This window comes from Acyrthosiphon pisum, chromosome A3, assembly GCF_005508785.2.
Source record: "Acyrthosiphon pisum isolate AL4f chromosome A3, pea_aphid_22Mar2018_4r6ur, whole genome shotgun sequence".
Taxonomy (NCBI): Eukaryota; Metazoa; Arthropoda; class Insecta; order Hemiptera; family Aphididae; genus Acyrthosiphon; species Acyrthosiphon pisum.
The window spans coordinates 20,432,975-20,452,294 of NC_042496.1; the positions used below are offsets into that span (position 1 = coordinate 20,432,975).

Sequence of the window (19,320 nt, forward strand, 5' to 3'; positions counted from 1 at the left end):
GAAATAGTTGAGTAATCGTCAATCGCCAGTTTATAAACAAGTACCTAACCTATATAGTAATAGTTATCCAATAAGAGTAATAAAAGACATAAGTCCGTTCAGGTGGTACGCGATTTGGTTCAACACATAACACAAAATAGTTTCGTTACGTTTAGATCAAATCCCTTTCGTTTTGAACGGGTTACACATATGAGACGCCGCACGCATACTTATGCTTCGATAAAGGGAACAACGAATAATTGCAGAAAATGAATGGAAAACATTCTAATTCGGAAAAATAAACCTAAGGTACATATTTACACAAACAGTGAATTCCGCGAAGCTACTTCGAGCAAGTGACCACCAATCGGCGGTGACGTACCGTTTTCTATAAAATCATTACCTTTACCTAGTTGTACTAAGAAACCAAAATACTACTTAAGACAGTAAAAAATTATATCGACATAATGCCTTTCATAATGATTATCGATTTATACCTAATGATGTATAATATAGGTAACGACAGAATAAAATATATATTTTTTGAGATTTATTATTGGGAGGTACGCGTAGGTATAATGTTACAAACAAAAACGCGGTCTCGAAACCAGATCGGTTTTTTTTTTTACTTTCCTGTAATATTATTTTATTTAATATATCATATTATTATTATATTCCACTGCAGAACGTCGAAAACCGTTTTCCCCTTCGCGGCCGATGATCCGTCCTACCCACCAACGACCATAGTCGACACCGGTGTGTGTGTGCGTTTGCACCGCGCGCACGATCGACTTGGGACCGTTCGGGTGGCGGTGGCGGCGGTGGCGGTGAACTTGGTGAAATTTCCGGTTGCCCGTCGTCGTCGCCGATGCCGTAGTGCCGTACACACGACACCACCACTACCGCCACCATTCACCATCACCACCGCCGCCGCCGCCGCCACCACCATCAAGAGATTCCAAACGTTATCGGCCGCCACGAGCTACGATAAAAACGGCGACGAAAAATTACCGACATCGTTCGTCGTACGAATTCCGCGTACGGTTTTTTTTTGCTTTCAACGACGGCGTTCGAAGCGGACCCGACGGAACTTATGCCGACGATTATCTTTCGGGTTTTTGTCGTATTGCCGTAAACGCCGTGATACAAAAATATTTATAATCACTTCGTATCAACGCATAGGACGCAATTTGTATGCGACGAGCGCGGATATCAACCCGTATGATATACGGTATCGTACGGTCGCCGCCGACGGGTGGTAACACTGCTCGACGTGTATATGTTTTATACATGTTTTGATCGGCGGCGGCGGCGGCATGGTCCGTCCGTTTCCTAACTGAAAACAATGGCGGCAGTCGTATGACGCGTCTCGATTCGGCACACCGTATGTTGCTCCGCCGTCCTCCTCACGCACAAGCGATTTGTTGATTTTCATCGCGAATTCGATCTAATACACGTCCTGCGATTTGTATTAATTTGAATTTTTTGATCCTGGTGCGTATACCGACTGTGTGGACGTAACGATTTTTGAGTAATAATCGTAATATAACAATAATAATGACAGTTTATCGGTGGCGATACCGACGACAACCTGTACAGACGACTTAGATCGGTTAAGTTCGATCTCAGTAACGATAGTGTATGTGTTGAGTGTGTGTTTGGCACTCGGTGATTGATTTTCTATTAATCATTGCGACCATTGAACCATCCAAGACCGATCACAATGTACGTCGACCTGACGTGAGCACGGACGCAATCATCAACGACCGTCCGCTGGACCACTTTAAGTTTTGACGAGTGCGTATCAGTAGTTTGATTCCTTTTAACGGTCAATTTAAATATTTTCACTCTACCCAATTATTAGTTGACTCGTATTGCTCAAATTTCGTAAAATATAGACCTTATATCATTAATTGTCCAGGCAGTTACTAGTTGCTGGTACATTGTTATCAGTTGTTGTTTATCTTACTCATCATCCGTCTAAGATCTTGATATGGTGTTTCATATTTTACATTTTTTGTTGCATTGCTGTTTATTATTTACTATTTAGTGTTGATACCTGTTGAATAGTCTGTAATCTTACTTAGTTTCTTCAACACATTTTTCACCTCAACAGATAACCACTAGCCATCAACATTTATTTACAAGTTTCTTGTCACAACTTTCTTATCACTATTAAGTTTTTGAAATTCTAAAAATATATCTTAGTATCAAATAATTAAGTCATAGAAAATATATTTTTTATATTTTTCCTAAAGTTTTTTTAAAATAATAATTTTAAGTATTACAAGTCTATATGGTAGTCTATATAATATATAGTCGATTTGCTTACAATTTTGATTTTGTCGGTTCTAGTGCAAATGTGAGTAGCTGATCAAATTCATTCTACTAAACTGGCGAGCTACCACCTGAATTGCGGTCCTGAAGGATTGGACCAAGGTGCATTGTTAGGGGGCGGCTGTGGTGTGTTGCAGCAACAATCCGCCGCCCCCGGCATGGCCGATGTCGTTGTCCATAAGCGACAAGCAGTTATTGACAGATTAAAAAGACGAATGGAAGGGTACAGGAGGCATAACCAAGACTGCGTTCCGCGCTATAACAACGCATTCGCAGAACAGCAAAATGTACAAGAAACATTGATGCTCAAACAGAAATACATGGAAACAAAGACCAAGAGAAATGTTAAAAAGAATGACAAAAAACCAATGGAAAATGGCAATACTATGCCGGTAAGTTTATACACATTTTCTTAAATATTTTTAGTTAGGTTTTAGGTGCATTTCATTATCTTATTTCTTAAATATTTATTTAACTGTCATTCTTAAAATGTTGTGTTAATTTTATTTATATTTGTTTACCACAGTACTTATCTAGGTACGAGGTACATCCTTAATTTTGGTCTAGCCTCCTTTTAGTATATTTTTCATATGCTATTTTATCAACATTTTCTAATATTTTTTTATATAAGGTAGATTAGGTTAGGTTAGTAACCTTAACTTAATAAATAATTATTATTTTCTGGATACAGAATTGAATTGTTCATCCGATTGTTTATAAGTGTTTCATAATCAACAATTTCAAGGTTGATAATTGCTGATGTTGGTATATTCTGGGGACTTGATGATTGATGTTGTGCTAAAAGTACAGATAAAATTCTTATCTAAAAATATAGCATTTCTATATTTTTCATCATACGGTATTAAAATCAAGTACAATTTAATTTAAACCTAAATTGCACTGTAGTACCTATCAATTCATAATAATAATTATTGATCCATGATAATATATATTTGCATACAAAAAATAACATAGGGATTTTTAGCACTGTTGAAATTAAAATCATAATTTAGATTAATATTAAATTAGTTATGAATGTTTGCCCAAGTATAAGCAAACATTTTTTTTTTACTGAAAAATAGTATACATTGGTTTTTTTAGTTAGTTGAATTTGTTTTTTGAGGTCAATTACCCTAGTCCTCAGACAAAAAAAAATAAAATTGAATTATTGATAGTCAACGAACTAGGCAAGGGAAAATATAACAGTTGAATAATATGTAACTAATTTAAAAAAAAAATTATATGATGGTGTTTATCAACTTTATTGATGTTTGATTTTTTATGCAAAATCAATCAGATTAGTTATGACTTATATTTTTAAAGTGTTGCATTTTATCTTTGTGCTGTATGTACTGATTTTAAGTATGAGTATAAATTTAAAGTTTATACTTTGCTATTTCTCAGAGTTTTTTCCTGGTTTAATGCATAATAGGTACATCCAGTGAAGAAAAAAATTGTGTATTTAGTGATTTTAATGAGTAGAACAAAATGTATGAAGTATTTGTTGAAGCACTAACATTTTTTTTTTGTCAGAAAGAAACTACTTTATTTGTTTATTATGAAATCATCGATGAACTGTATAATTTCATGGCCAGTTTCCTGAATTCTTAATTTGAAATTGCGAAAATTTGATTTTGCAAGTACAGTTACTGCGACATTCTTAGTTTCTCCGTGATTAAATTGTTTTAATATTCATATCACAACCGATGTAAAAACCAATATTTATCGGAAAAGTAAACTCCTCCGGTTTCCTTATGTATCTACATAATTTTCATTTACATCTCTTGATGTACAGACTTTCAAACATTGGTTATCAATCTGATGTCAATGAACGTTCGTTTAGTGTCCTGCAAACTTTAAACAAATTATATGAAAAAAATAAAAACGAAACGTAAATGCAGTAAAGTATTTCACGTGGAGATGGCCCAGTTAGGATAACAATGCTCCCGTAACTGAGCCCCGTACAGTTACTTATCGGTGAAAGGAAACTATGAGCTCGGACGAAATCACAATCTTAGAGTAAAACAAATGGACATGCGCGCGTTGCTGCATCGTGTGTAATATTCGTTCGAATGGAAATTTGTATTTAATTTTTATCATCTGGTGCTCAACAATCTCTTTTTTTAAATAACATACAATATAATATATATATATATGTATTTGATATTAAATTGCTCGTCAGTACATTTTTCACAATAGCTTATCTGCAAACAAAATAATTATAATTCTCGATGTCGTCGTCGCGCACTGTTTGCGCAATTTGAATATTTTTTTTTAGATAACAACTTGCGACAAAAAAAAAAAATCAACCAAGAAATTAACACCGAGATAGGTATGATTTGTACGTAATACATAATAATATTATACATTTATATCGGAATACAATTATTTAATGTGATTGTTTAACGGTATGGAATAGGCAGTTTAGTGGTGACTATTATTATGTACACTATAATAATAATATAATATACGTAAATAATATGTCTATTTGAAATTCAGTTTATCTGTGCGTTTTACAGATTGCCCTTGGACGGCTGATAGTAAAACGTTAATGATATTTTGTTAAACTTGTGAAAAGTGTTTGGTTTCGAGAAAATGTTAATGGCAATAAATAAACATTACAATCGTCGGAAAACCCGAACGCGAATTTGCTGTTGTTGTTTACGCGAGAGGAGAGAGAAAGAGAGCGGGCGTCGGAGTTACACTCGCGACTCGGACGTTCACATCCAGATGGCGTATCGTTCGGAAATTTCGTACTTTATTAATAAATTATTTCCTAATCGAGAAACACCATAAACCTGACAAACGTCGATCCCTTTCTCTTTTGGATTTGAATTCGGTTAATCTGACCGCATACAATATACAACGACAATACATTGTATTATTCGTGTACGAGATAAATAATACAATAACTATTATGTTATAATACGGTTAAAACAGCAAACGAATAACAAAAATTTACGTAAGTTTACGTTAATAAATCTACATTTGTAGGTTACGTGCGCAGCGACGTCGTTTTTATTAACGGCAGTCCTTCGATTCCGATATTATTATTTAGCGATAAGACCGTCGCGCCGCTAGTCCATTGTTATCGTAGGAAACACGCAATAATAATATCATCCTTGCAGGTGGCTCATAAACACATTTGCGCCAACGCATATTTAATAACAATCTATACTTAAATTTAATAACAGGTAATTTTCCTTATCGGCTGTAGTAATTTTATCACAGTGTGTGTTCGTCGAACATATTTTTATCGAGGGTTTTTTCTATTTCTGGGAAACGTCTCCGCGGTGTACATATTATTACCTATACAATAATATTATATTCATTATCATAGATTCAATTATTATATAAATTATTATAAAATAAATATTATAATCATTTTAAATTCGATCTTCCGATGTGGTGCGAAAAACGAAACCGATGTTTTGGTGCGCGCGCTCGCCCGAGTAGGGGAGAATAGAAGTTTTCGATTCGAGGAAAAAAAAAGTGGCAAAGTCAAAAGTCCAAGGCCGGGCGGCTCGCCAAACGCATTTTGTATAATATAATAATATTGTGCGCGACGACCGCGCGAGGTAACCGGTTAACGGCGGCGGCGAACGGGCGAAATGCATTGCGTGCGAGCGATCCCGTTGCTTGTGATTGACATGTGCCCCCTCCCACCGCGGACGACCAACCGTAACCGCCGCCGTTACTTCGCCCGCAACCGCAGCACTAGTAACGCGGCGGTGGTGTAATAATCGGTTCGTAATAAAACCGACGGCACACGACGACTACTTCGCACGCACACACCACTGCACCGCGACCGGTATGGGAACGCGTTGACGCGCGCAACGCTCGCAAGTGGCCGTCGACGGCGGCCGCGCGACGTAAGAGGTGCGCGCCCACGCGACTCCGGTCGCGCGCGCGGAGCAAGTTTACGGAGTCGCGGAGACGCGTGGACACAAATATGTGGTGGTACTGGAATGAGAGCAACGTGTTTTTTGTGCCCCTCCCCCCCAATTTCTGTACCTCCTTGAGAATTTTCGGTTTTTGTCGAGCGTCGATGCGAGAACGTCCGTAACGCGCCAAAGTTACGGCAACAAGTTGCGCCCCGACGACGCCACCCCATTGCCCCACCCCCGCGTCACTTCATTCCGCGCGTATTTTATTTCTGATAATTATTATCCGTGTTTATACTGATTTTTTTTTATAATTTTTCCACTGATTCTTTAACTTGCAGCATTCTTATATTATATCATCTGTCACCAATTTTGTTATTTTAAAGGCAATATTATTGGTTAAATATTCTTGTTTTTATTAGTTATTACTGTTATTTTCGACTACCCGTAAGTAGTGGTGGTGGTCGATGCCCGTCACTGCGCTGTTATTCGATTTTTATTTTAGCATCGTTGCATAACATTAGAAAATATTGCGTTTTCCTTCGGTTTGCCTACTCATAATTAAAGACTGATATTCGATAATTGGCTATTATATTGTTATTGTACTTGTGCTCGTTTCTGAAACACTATTGTATAACTAGTTACCTTGGGATGGTTGAAGAGTAGACGTCATGATATAATCCGTGCGTTTATTTGTCGAATGATGTGTTGGTGTTGGTCGTTATATTCCGTGTGAAAGTCTAAATCGGTACAACAACAGAAGACAAATAACGATTTAAACAACGAAATTGTCAATAATATTGCTATTATTCCTTTTAAATTGATACCGTTCTACATGAATTAATTGAAACGCTTAGAAATAAACGCCTCATCAATATCCTACAAGTTTTTCCTTTTTCCCATGTGCTTTTTGTGAGCACGTGTTCCTCTTAGCACACGTTAATGACCCCCCACGATGCTATTATTGCCACATAATGGTTTCTATTATTTTGTTTTTAAATTTTAAATCCTTATCATTTAGCAGCATTCCCAAGATTTCCTGTTCGTGGGCACCCGTTTGGAAACGCTAAACGTATTACTACGGCCTATTTTAGGCGGACGTATAAGCGTGAAAAGTCCTTCAACTTAGGGTTGGCATAACTATCTATAACCGCTGTCTAAACAAAGCCCTTAATATAAAAATAATCGCGTTATGAGAATTTGTATGATATATTGGGCTTGAACAAATACTGACGCTATAGTGTCGTATGTTCTGTAATAGGGTGGTGAGAGGTGAGACTGTTAGAATGTCAAAAGCGCTGGGTTGATATTGTTTTAAGGAAGTCAAAAAAACTTTAATAATAATGAATACTTTTCCGATTTTCGAATAACAACATCATATCACAATGTGGTCCACACGGTAGAATGTTGTTATAAATTATAATTGACTTGACTGAATATTTTTCAGCGAGATCCACACGTAAACGTAAAGAAATAGTTATTCTTAAAAATAAAATGTTCGCGAAATAAGAGTGTTATGTAATGATAATTTTGAACAAACGATTTAGCGCAATATCGCGTGCATCATTATATTACGATTCCGGTGAAAATCGATCGTTTACAAAAGTATTACGCCTCTACTAGAAAGTTAAGTGGTCTTCGGGAGGCAGAGCGATACTGTATACTTAGTCTAGGGCGGATGGGTTGCTTATGTGGGCGCCAGTCCTTGGAGCGTGGTCATGACTTACATTTTCTACATTATACATTACTTATGAACAATTTTAATTAAACATAAAAAAAAAAATTCTTTTTGAAAAAATCGCACTGCGTCGGTATTATACACATGTGCGTATTTGTCATCCCGGCAACGTCGGTGGTGGTTATTTGTTTGTTTCAAGGGTGTTTAACCCTCTGGATTATTCGTACGCTGGCGAGGCGGCGGTGGTGGTCTCGGCCAAAGGTGAGGTGGCGGCGGGGTGACGCGGCGGCGAGGGAGGTGATGCCAGCGAATCGATACCGATCTCTCATTCTCTCTCTCCTACACCCGTTCAGCGTCACCCCTACCACCACCGTAGCGTGTTGTTCCGCTCATGTAATATCGGTGGCCGGCGCGCGCGGGTGGCCGCCGCCGCCCCCGTACGGCCATGCTCTCCGCCGCCACCGTGATTTTGACGTACGTATACGCCACCGTCGCGCGCACACTGTGGACGCGCGTGTCCGCGATGTCGCCGCCAATACCGCCGCGTTCACCCTTCCACCCCGCCCCACACCGCTATCCTACGACGCGCCACTGCGGCACTTATAATGTGTGTGTGGGTGTTTGTTGTAAGTTATACATATTATAACAACATACATAGGTATGCGAGTTAAATGAGTAAACCTAAATAGTAACCAATTGGCGGGACAATTCGATAACGTTGTTGCGTCGCATCAGCAACGCACGACCGCGATAACGGTATCTACACACCGGTACGCGACTCGCAGGCCATCATCGCTGTAGTGTTGTACTCCTCGACGCTTGTGTACACCTCGATTTGATGACGTTTAGCCAAACTAAAATACAAAATAGGAAAAATATTTATGAAACATCTTAACCGTAGATCGACGCGGTGTAATGAGAAAAAAATTGTTAGTTAAATTGATCGTTATAATATTATAGCAATAGAGTTACTAGTTAGTCCCGCCGTGCACAGGTGTTCCGCGTTATACGTTTGTAGGTCGATATTATTACGCGTTGCGTAAAATGACGTTATCAGTAGACTGTAAACGTTTATAAATTATAACGTTTGTTTCCTCAACTGTTCCGTTTTATGTTTAATACGCACATAAATATATAATATTGTATGAGACTGCAGGTATTGATCGATTTTGCGAAATGTACTTAGGAGTTAGCGGTTTAGTCGACGTTTGACGTCTACAAAAATCGATAAATTCCCATTGGCACTCGTCTGCTGCTGGGATTTTGATAATCGTGTAAACGAGACGGCCCTGTGTACGATTATAGAAATTCACAAAAATTCGGTCTATTCACGTCTTGTTGCTTTTTTGGCATTGAAATCGACTTCAGATGGTTTTTAACGTGTCGTGTATAATAATATCATAATCGTCGTAGTAAAAATGTTATTTAAGCAATAAGCTTACGGACCGTTTCGTTTCCAGAGGACTTCTTCCCCCTTTTATTTAATAAATTAATCGATTTTTGTTTTGGTATACTACAGCCGTAAGTAAGTGAGTAAGTAAGTAAGCTTGGTTTTGTGTATAGTGTGTGCGCTCGCGTCAGCGTGTGTGCGTGTGGAGGACCGGCGGCCGAGACAGGGGACAGATGCGATCGTGTTCGGTCGCCGTCGCCTCTCCTAACAGCCGCCGCCGTATGTCGCCCCTGAAAATGTTTCGTCGATTATGACTACTATCCACGGGTGTTTCGACGACCTCCCCGATCTTGTCGGCGTCGAATGCGTGTGTCATACACTCTCCTCCGGTGTAACAACTACCGGCGGGGGTTAGGGAGAGCGTAGAAAATATGGCCGAATACCGTCTTTGAAAAATTATATTTATCATTGTTATTTGTTTAAAACCGTCGTCGTCGACGAGTATTATCATTATTATATGATTTCAGATGGTTCGTAAAACACCTTTTGGCATTGTAATACCTATAATATATACATATATGTTATATGGTCGTGTTTGAGGGGATCGGTCGATTTCCGGTGCACCGGTTACCTCGGCCATATAATATTCACGTTGACATGAAACTATACGCTTAGGTATACCGTACATCATAACGCTCATGTGTGCGCCTCCCTCTCTCTGTGTGTGTTTTATGGCTACCCGACGTTGTTACGCACTCATCGGTACCGTGTCTCTTCGCATTGTGATGTTTGTAGGTTTTTTTGTGTGTAGACAAGATAATATAATGTGTGTGTACTCAAGACCTTGAACTTGTGTTCACCCCAAAACTGTAGCATGCATAATCAAACAGGTATATACTGTAGTGTGTCCGGTTATTTTTTTATTTTGTTCGTTTGTTTTCTACTAATATATTCCGCCGGCGATGTGTCGTCCGTCTGTGGTGTGTCGTACGAGTGTAATAATATTATAGTTAATTGCATTTGCCATTTGGAGACGCGTTTTCGCCGTCGGGTTTGGACAACAAGTTTATTTGGAGGAGGTCACTAGGTTTTGATTTTACTCCCCTGCCTCCATAGTTGTTAAAAATGTTGGTGTTCAAAAAAAAACTTTGATACCTCTAAAAAATAACTAGACATTTTCAAAGATCCGCAGTTTTACCAATATCTTTTATAGAATATATCAGAACATTACTAACTATATAAATAAGTAAACCAACGCTTAAAGTAGTAAAGATTCGTCTGCCGTGAAGTCTCCGAGAATAACTCACGTACGTGTGTGTATGGTGATAAATGAGTAGTTGTGTATATTATTACATATTATATATTATTGCTGTTATCTTATTGAAGGCCGTTATCGATAATCCGGACAAGGTTAAAAGTCGCACGCGCTACAAAAGAGAGTATACAATTCTGTGTCACTACTCACTATAAGTGCATATAATACAATATTTATGTGCGAAGTGATCTTTGATCCGGACGAGAGGTATAAAAATTGAAAAGGAAAACGACTCTCTTTGGTGTCGGGTTGTGTTGTGCCCGTGGATGTCTAGAGAAGAGAGATAGATCTGTGGTACATACGGTGCCCATGTTTGATTAATGGTCATCAATACGGACATATATAAATTAAAAACCGAAGAAGATAAGCGATTTTCGATAAATCGTTGATGTGTTTGAAAATACTTACGAGAAGAACAGTCTACAGCAGCGTGGCACACACGTCCTCATATTTTGTTCTCAAATTATTTAATATATATACAATAATGAGAAATGTATGATAAGGTCGACGTTATCGCCCATTTTCTTTCGAATATCGATGGTAATAATTAATAAATATTATTATTTATTTGGCCTTTTATATGACATTCAGTATATCCGTAATAATCCCTAGAGTGACATCCACTGATAACGCCGGCAGATGTGTTATCCGAAACGATTGATGATCGCTGGTGGTCGAACAGCGTTGTTGCGTACACAGTCCACAAGTCTTGCCCGGTAACGTCATCAGCAGCTGATTACAGCAATTTAATATGTTGTAACGTACAGTGGATGGACTTTGTGTTCGACGACAATATAATATTATAATGCACTTGAAAACAAATATTTTATCGTTTTTTTCTGAAAATTCTATCGATGCCAGTGGTTTTTACCATGACGTGTGTGTGTCGCCACTCTCGAAACATACGTTGTATGTGTATTATGCGTCTAGATGTTTGTTTTAGCGTAAGGCACGTCGCATACCTAAATAATTGTCGTCCTTGGAGTGAATGCTTTGCGCACTGGTCGTCAAGACTCGCGGACAGCTTACAATAACGAATGCCTTTTAATAATAATAATAATAATAATAATTATAATAATATTCAATATTGTAATATAATATGTTTCATAGTTAAATACATTTCTAAAGCTCGTAAAGTCGTAAACTATAATAATAATCGTCGATCGAGCGCAGCTATGAAGCTTTTAAAAACCAGTCGTCGTCTTCAACCGTCCATCGACATAATGTTATTACTTATTATTATGTGTTACAAAATATTTTTACAATAATTCATCGGCGCAATTTTTTTTGCGTTCGCGAAAAAATATGGTTCCAATAAAAAGCATCGAGTATTTTTAAACACTACTACTCCGTGCATTTATTATATACTGGCAACCGTGTCACACACACACGCGCGCGCGAGCGTATTGTGACCCTGGGTCTGAGATCGCGAGCGATCCTTGGAATTTTACCTTCCAATAATACGTCGTTGCCCGAGCGAAGCTCATCAACAGAGCAGACACACACACACACATACACACACTTGCATTCCTCTTCATTGCGGGCCGTTTATTATTATATTATTTTTTCTTTTTTTTATTACTCATTCATTTAATTGGTCTCATCGTGTGTATGTGTGTGTGTGTGTTTGTGTGCGCCGGACGTTTGAGCAACCAGAGCTCTTCTAAAAAATGTCATGCTCTTTACATAATAACGCACATCATATATAATATTATATACCATATACGTAATAATAATAATATAATGCTCCGGTGGTGGTGGGTGTCGCAGTGGTCGCGAACAAAAAAAAAATCGTCTCGTACGCACGCACGTAATATCATCATCATAATAATACGTACGACGGTGGGTACCGTCGTCGCGTCCGGACCACCTGCGCGCGCGACCGGAGAATATTACCGCACCATAATATCGTACGATATATTGTTATGATATTATAATATTATCATATTTTTCACTATAATAATATTGTATGATATAATATTATCGTGCACGCATAACAGCCGGCGTTCTCGTTGATACCCGCCGCCCGCACGTGCACGGTCATCGGGTTCGCGGCCCGCGGTAACACTGTACGAATAGCGCTCGTGCCTCGCCGCAGTGCAGGCACAGTTTTGTTTTTTGGATCGGTATTATATACCCTCCGCGCGCGCGGTCGGCTCGCTCCATCACTCTCTCTCCGACCGTCCGTCACTCTGCCGCCGCTATTACACGCGGGCACCAGACTACGCACACACATGCACACACTGTCTACTTCTTTGCGTAACCCCTCCACGGCAGCCGTGTCCGCTTCGGTATAGCGCGCGTACGATTTATTATTATTATTATTACTATTATACATAATAATATGTGATGTGTGTGTGTACACCATAATAATATAATGTAATATTGTTCCAGTGGTTCTCAACTGTACGGCGCTATTTATAAACTCCCTCGTCGTACCTATTTACAACCCCGAACGCACGCCACCCTCTTTCGATGACGACGACCACCACCGTCGTCGGTGGTTGTGGTATGTGCGGTGCTCGGGTTTTTATGATTTTTCGGCTTTCTCGGTTTCTTGTCAATAGATTCTGGCTGGAGTCGCGTTTCGGAAATAAGTACACAATCATTATTATCGTCCTGTGTAGTTGTTGGCCGTACTGCGCGCTCGTGTCGTATCGGTTGTGCAGTAGGTAGGTAGTGGTGTCGCGGTGTATAATATTATAATATAATATGTTGTGTACTTGGGAGTCGATCTCGCCAGCCGATTGCTCGTGATCGTAATAATATGTGCCACAGGATGTGCGCCGATGTTGTTGCCACCGCGCTCCTCCTGTACACGACGCGGCTTGTCCACACACTCAACACACACACACACACACACACACACACACACACACATACATACGCGATCGCCTCCGTAGTGTACACCGGTGTGGTATGTCCTTTTCGCTGCACCGGTGGCATTGGTTGCAACGTCAGTGGAAGTGGGGAGGGTCAAATTGTGTACCTTCTCACCTCTCTCACTTGTTGGTGTTCATTGGTCAATTTTTTACGGGTCAAACACCTGCTTTTTTTTCATCCGTCCGTCTCTCTTATGCTCTCCTCTCTCTACCGCTATTATACTCCCTCGCCGACGCTTTGTCGTCGTCGTCGTGTATTCTCCTCCGTCTCTTAAGCATCGTCACCGGATGAGAATCTCTCTTCACCGCTGTAGTGAACGCCAAGCTATGGCGGTAGAGGGAGAAGACTGGCGGGGACGAACCACATATTATACGCGGGCGGCGCGTACATTACGAGGCGTGCAGCTTCAATATTATTGTCTCGTCTGGCCCGTGCGAGACTGCCCCGGCGGCAAAAGAATCCCGCGAGTTCTATGTCCCTCCCCTCACCTACGTCGTCGAAAATTCCACCGGTAATAATGAGACAAAATTACATCTCGAATAAAAAATTGGTTAGGTTATTTTTCTTCGATTTTTGTGCGTAACCTCGATGGTTCACAATATTATACAAACACGAAATATTATTATCATTATGCCGTCGCAGAAAAGTGCCGTACACGAAAAAGTATCACCAACGACACTGGCCTGAACGCGGGCGTTGTTCAATTATTATGACATAGGCTCGTCTTCGTTACCCAATTCGGGACACTAGTCGATGCAATCTTTCTTCATTGGCAATTTTGTTACATCGCACAATCGTCGTCCTCTTTCAGACTTATGTTTTTTTTTTTTTTTTGGTTTTCACATTATTGGTAGACTTATATACTTTACTTCTTCGAAGGTGATGATGACGAGATTGAAATAGAAGAAAAAGCTCGTTTCAAGTTTTTACGGTGTGTGTATCGCTACCGTAGTTGTGGTGTTATTATTACAACAAAATCCGACACACTCGTTCATACGTCTTGTGTTCTCGTAAACACGGATTGTTGCCAGCAACCGGCCCCGATCGATAATAATATTATCGTTGGCGTCATTAGTCTTATCGGTTTTTTTTTTCACAAAAATGTATAGTGATTTATTTTTATAGTGATCCTTGAAAACGGATTCACAAGAGTAGGATGCTTACTTGCCGCTGCGCTGTTCTTCCTCTTCCTCCTCTCGGCGCGTCGGCGGATACCCTCCATCCCCCGGTGTGTGTAATCTAATCGGAAACATAAACGTGACTTCGACAAAGAAAAATGTTGTCACCGTTGTCTTATCAGCTATACGTATATATAATATTATCTATGCGGTGTGTGTTTGTGGAGATCCATAAATTAAATTGTTGGTTTGTTTGATGATAATAATGCACGGTCTGGAGGGGGGAATTGATGTGAACTCTGTGACGGTGACTGAGGTTGTAGTGGTTATTACGTATATTTATATATATATAATATGAAATGTGTTTCGAATTCATTTTGACTGAAGAAATTTTTAATGGCTGTTGAGTAATAGGAAATATCTTTAAAAAGAATCCAAAACAAATGAGTTTACTTCGGGGCGGGAATGTAGGGTAAAATCTTTTTTTAACGTATAGAAAATATATGTTCACTGTTTTTATTACATTTAGTTTATTATTATGCAAATTTTTGTTTCCAATCAATGAATATGATAATATGTAATTAACTTTTAAAGTTATTCGACTCGAAACGCAGTTTTTATTTCAGAAAATCTAAATATATTTTTCTTTGGACATTCATTTCTCAATGTTTTCATTTTTTGAATCAAATTGATAAAAATAGATTCTACTTAACAAAAATAATTTAACGCTCGGCTGGTCATCAATTGCGTGAAAAAAATATTTATATTTTATAATATATTTCACCGTTATATACTTATACCTACAAGGAATTTGTTTTTAGCATGACAACATTTCAATAATCCGTATAAAATCAACATTTATTGTCTATATAGATAATATTATGGACATTTTTAAAAACAAAAATAATTAAAAAAATATTTTTCCAAGAACAAAATTGTTTTTTATCCAATTGCGTTTATCCTATTAATACTTGACAAAACACTACACGTAGAAAGGTGGGTCGTGCGCATTTTAAACGCTACTCTTTTTATTATATGCTGCAATCGTGTGCCATGTCGTTTATTTGTTCCATTAAAGTTTGGATTGAATGTCGTTTTACTTACATCTTAATATTAATTGATAAACATTTAAGAAATATTAATTAATAATATAAATATGTAACCCGTGTCCAGAAAGTAACATAGAATATATTCCTTTAATAGGATGCTATTTGTTGTCTCCGTCTTACATACGTACGACATAACAAATTTTCGTTCACTAGTTTCAATAGTGTGCTGTTAGTTTTTATGTTAGAGTGATTTAACCTATAATCAATTTTTTAGATATTAACATTATCAGTGCTTAAGTGTTGGCTTTTATTCGATATTTTAATATTCAAGCGAGATATGAGCATTTTTAATTATTGATATTTCTCATACCCATAACTTGCTTGAAAATGTAAATTTCGAAAAAACGCTCAAGCACAGATAATGTTTTTACCTAAAAGTTTTATAATATGTAAATTCACTCTAGCATCAAAACTAACAGCACGCTATTAAAAATAGTGAACAAGAATTTGGTATGTACTGCGTGTATAAGACGGAGACAACCGAGGAGACAACAAATATATGGGGTAGCATCCTTTTAAAATTTAAAATTCAATGTTAAGTAAAATCAAATTAATATTTCGTTTAGTTATTTCAGACTGAACTTTGTCTCGTTTTCGCGTCTTAAATCTTCAATAAAATTTTTTTGATTAAAATTATAAATAATTATTTATGACTACCTAATAAATAATAATTTTAATTTTATAGAATATTAATTTAAACTGTTTAATAAACCATTTATATTCTCATATGATATTATTATCATGAACTGTTTTTTTTCATTAATTAAATATGTTTAATCGTTTTATAGTTTATTAAATTATTTGAACTCTATGAAAGATTAAAATATAATATATAAAATGCATCTTATGAGGTACGCATGCAATCGGTATAGTAGGTAAATAAGTACACTTTATGTAGAGCAGCGTCTAGACGAATCCACCTAAAATGCAGTGGTAGGACATGATAAACAAGTGGGTGACAGAATATTCGTTAAAGTAAGCACTATTTTAAATTTATGTGTGGACGGACGACGAGTCTTCATATTTCGTTGGTGATAAACTAATTTTCCGTACGGATTGTTTCTAGAAAGGCTATCGTCTATCACTATTATTATTATTAACGGTGTAGTATTAACGGATGTATAGCACTTAAAGAACAGTTGTTTTCGGAGAAAGCAAAACTGAACAGTTGCCCGGAAGAGACGTCTGATTTAAAAAAAATTTTCACGATTTCGTAGCTATATAATAATATATATAATATTATTATGTACCTATATATATTTTTAATCTTATAAATTATAATTATAACATTTTAACACAACTACGTCACACATTTCTTGTCGGTAACGTGTTCGTATATTTCTGTTCTATTTTTAACTAATATCATAATGTATTATTTTATATTAATATTGGCTTCAATAGAGGTTAGAATCATTAATAGCAATCATATTTTGCAATGTGTATTTTAATATTTTAATTATATAACATGGTAATAATTGCGTACGTTTATCAGTATTCAGTGCGTTTCCGACGATTTCCACGGGGCCGGTGTATCACATGTATATCATATATATACATATAAACATATTTGCGCGGCGATAACGGTGTTTCGCGATGATGCCGCCGCGGAGTTGTTTGCCGAACGACCGTCGTTGTTGTGTTGTAGTCCCGATGACGTCGCGTGCGTCGCTGCCGTCATCGTGCGCGTAAATAAAGCGGGCGATCGCGTTCGAGAATAAATAAATAACAATAACTATATTATTACCTATTATAAATACGACTTGCATCGAATCGAAAATGGTTTTTAATTTTATTTTTCCCACCCAATGCTTGTCAGTGGGTCGCCGTTTATCGCTGCATTAGTGCATTACATTATATTATGCATATTAATATAATGATAATAAATGATAATAACTAGGGCACGGGATTTCTAGCATTGGCATATTTGTCTTGCACTATCTGTAAAAAAAAAAATCCAACTAGAAACAAATGTCTTTCATGTCGAGACAAAGCCAAAGCTGTAATTTCATGTTTCATATTTTTGCATCTTTGCGTATTTTTAGATTTTTGAGGCATAATATATATTTATTTTTTAGCTATTTCTGCATATTTTCTTATTAATGACGTTGATCAATACGACAATCAGTTCTTCTTATATTATTTTAGTGTACGCCGTACGTACATGTATGTATCGACTTTGGTATTGTCTGCGTCTTATTTAACGTTTTGATTTTAAATGCTTATTTTTGTTATTAATTAGGTAAGCCACTAGAAAACAATTTTTAGTGCTTACTTTTATAGTCTTTGTTATGGGTCTAAGTGCATTAAGTGCTCTCGTATTTTGTGCTTTTTTAGGGCTGTACGCCTTTATACTATAATGTCTGTCCCAGTATAAACAATATAACAATAATAATATTATTGTGTTATAACAATACGCATGTTCTGGCTCATAAGAGCAAACGCACACAACTATTACACAAGTCGTCCGTATTCTCTCGCACCGCGCGTTACAGGTATATCGAAACGATCCATAACATTAAAATATACTTCGAAATCTGTCGATTTACGTCATACTCAAACCGTCGTCGTCGGATTGAAATACGTACGATGGTAGACGACGAAATAATTATACTATACATCTGCATCTCAGGTATGCGGCTGTCGTACGCGGGTAAACAACAAAATACGACGGAGACGGTCGAAGATGTTTCTCTTCTCCACCGTCAGTGTGTGGTTTTACCGTGTAAAATAAAATAATAGTATAATATATTATAGAGGTACCCTCTTCGGACTTTGGTGGTGAAGAGGTGTACCATATAATATCTGCGCGTGCGCGTGTGTACGTGTATTCCCTTTGTCGTCGTTATAATATATTATTACGCGTACGGGCGCGCGTATGTGTGTGTGTGTGTGAGTTATTATTATTATTATTATAATATATTATAGTCGTATTTTATGGCGCGCGTACTGTACCCGTAGCAGTATTGTATGCGTGCGCGCGCGGCGCTCTCTCCGTATATTGGTACGCCGACGGGAAGGGGACCGACACGCTGTATACAGAGCGATCGTGCGCGCGGCAACCCGTCTTCGTCGTCGTCGGCGGCGGCACTCTGTGTGCACACATATTATCCTCGTTAATAGGTGGGGGTCAAAGGGTGCCAATATTGAATATCCGCAGCTGCAGCTCACTCTCCGCCACACACATCCCCTTCAATATAATACAATAACGCGGCGTTCGTTTTTATTGTTATTCGTCACCACCATCGTTTTCTGTCCGTCCGTCCGTCTGCGTGTGCAGCGCTGTCTGCGTGCGTGTGCAGTGTGCACCGTGCATTCAACAAGCCCTCGTAATAATAATAATAATAATAGAAATATGACATTTCTAGAAGAAGAAATAATAATAATATCAATAATGTTACAATCGCCGTGCGTGTAAATAATAAATTTCCACAAGACAGGTGCCACCAGTCGATGATTATGTTTTTCTCGTTTTTCGGACGCAATACACGCTAAAAAAAGTGTAATTCCGTAGTGTACCGTTTCGCCAAATTTCGATTTGAAATAATTTAATAATATCATATTATTATAAATATAGCGGCGTACTAATATAATATGTACACAAGTGTTGTGCGCGCATAATATAAATTA

General features: G+C 37.9%; 1 protein-coding gene across 1 annotated transcript in view; it reads left to right on the forward strand.

The window, feature by feature from the left end:
* Positions 1 to 1,308: 1,308 nt before the first annotated feature.
* Positions 1,309 to 19,320, forward strand: part of LOC100158676 (neurogenic protein mastermind) — a 25,857-nt gene continuing 7,845 nt past the window's right edge. Inside the window, exons 1-2 of the mRNA XM_008189589.3 lie at positions 1,309 to 1,776; positions 2,335 to 2,708. Coding sequence (XP_008187811.1) covers positions 2,475 to 2,708 — 234 coding nt within the window. The 5' untranslated portion in view covers positions 1,309 to 1,776; positions 2,335 to 2,474. The remainder of the gene's footprint in view (positions 1,777 to 2,334; positions 2,709 to 19,320) is intronic.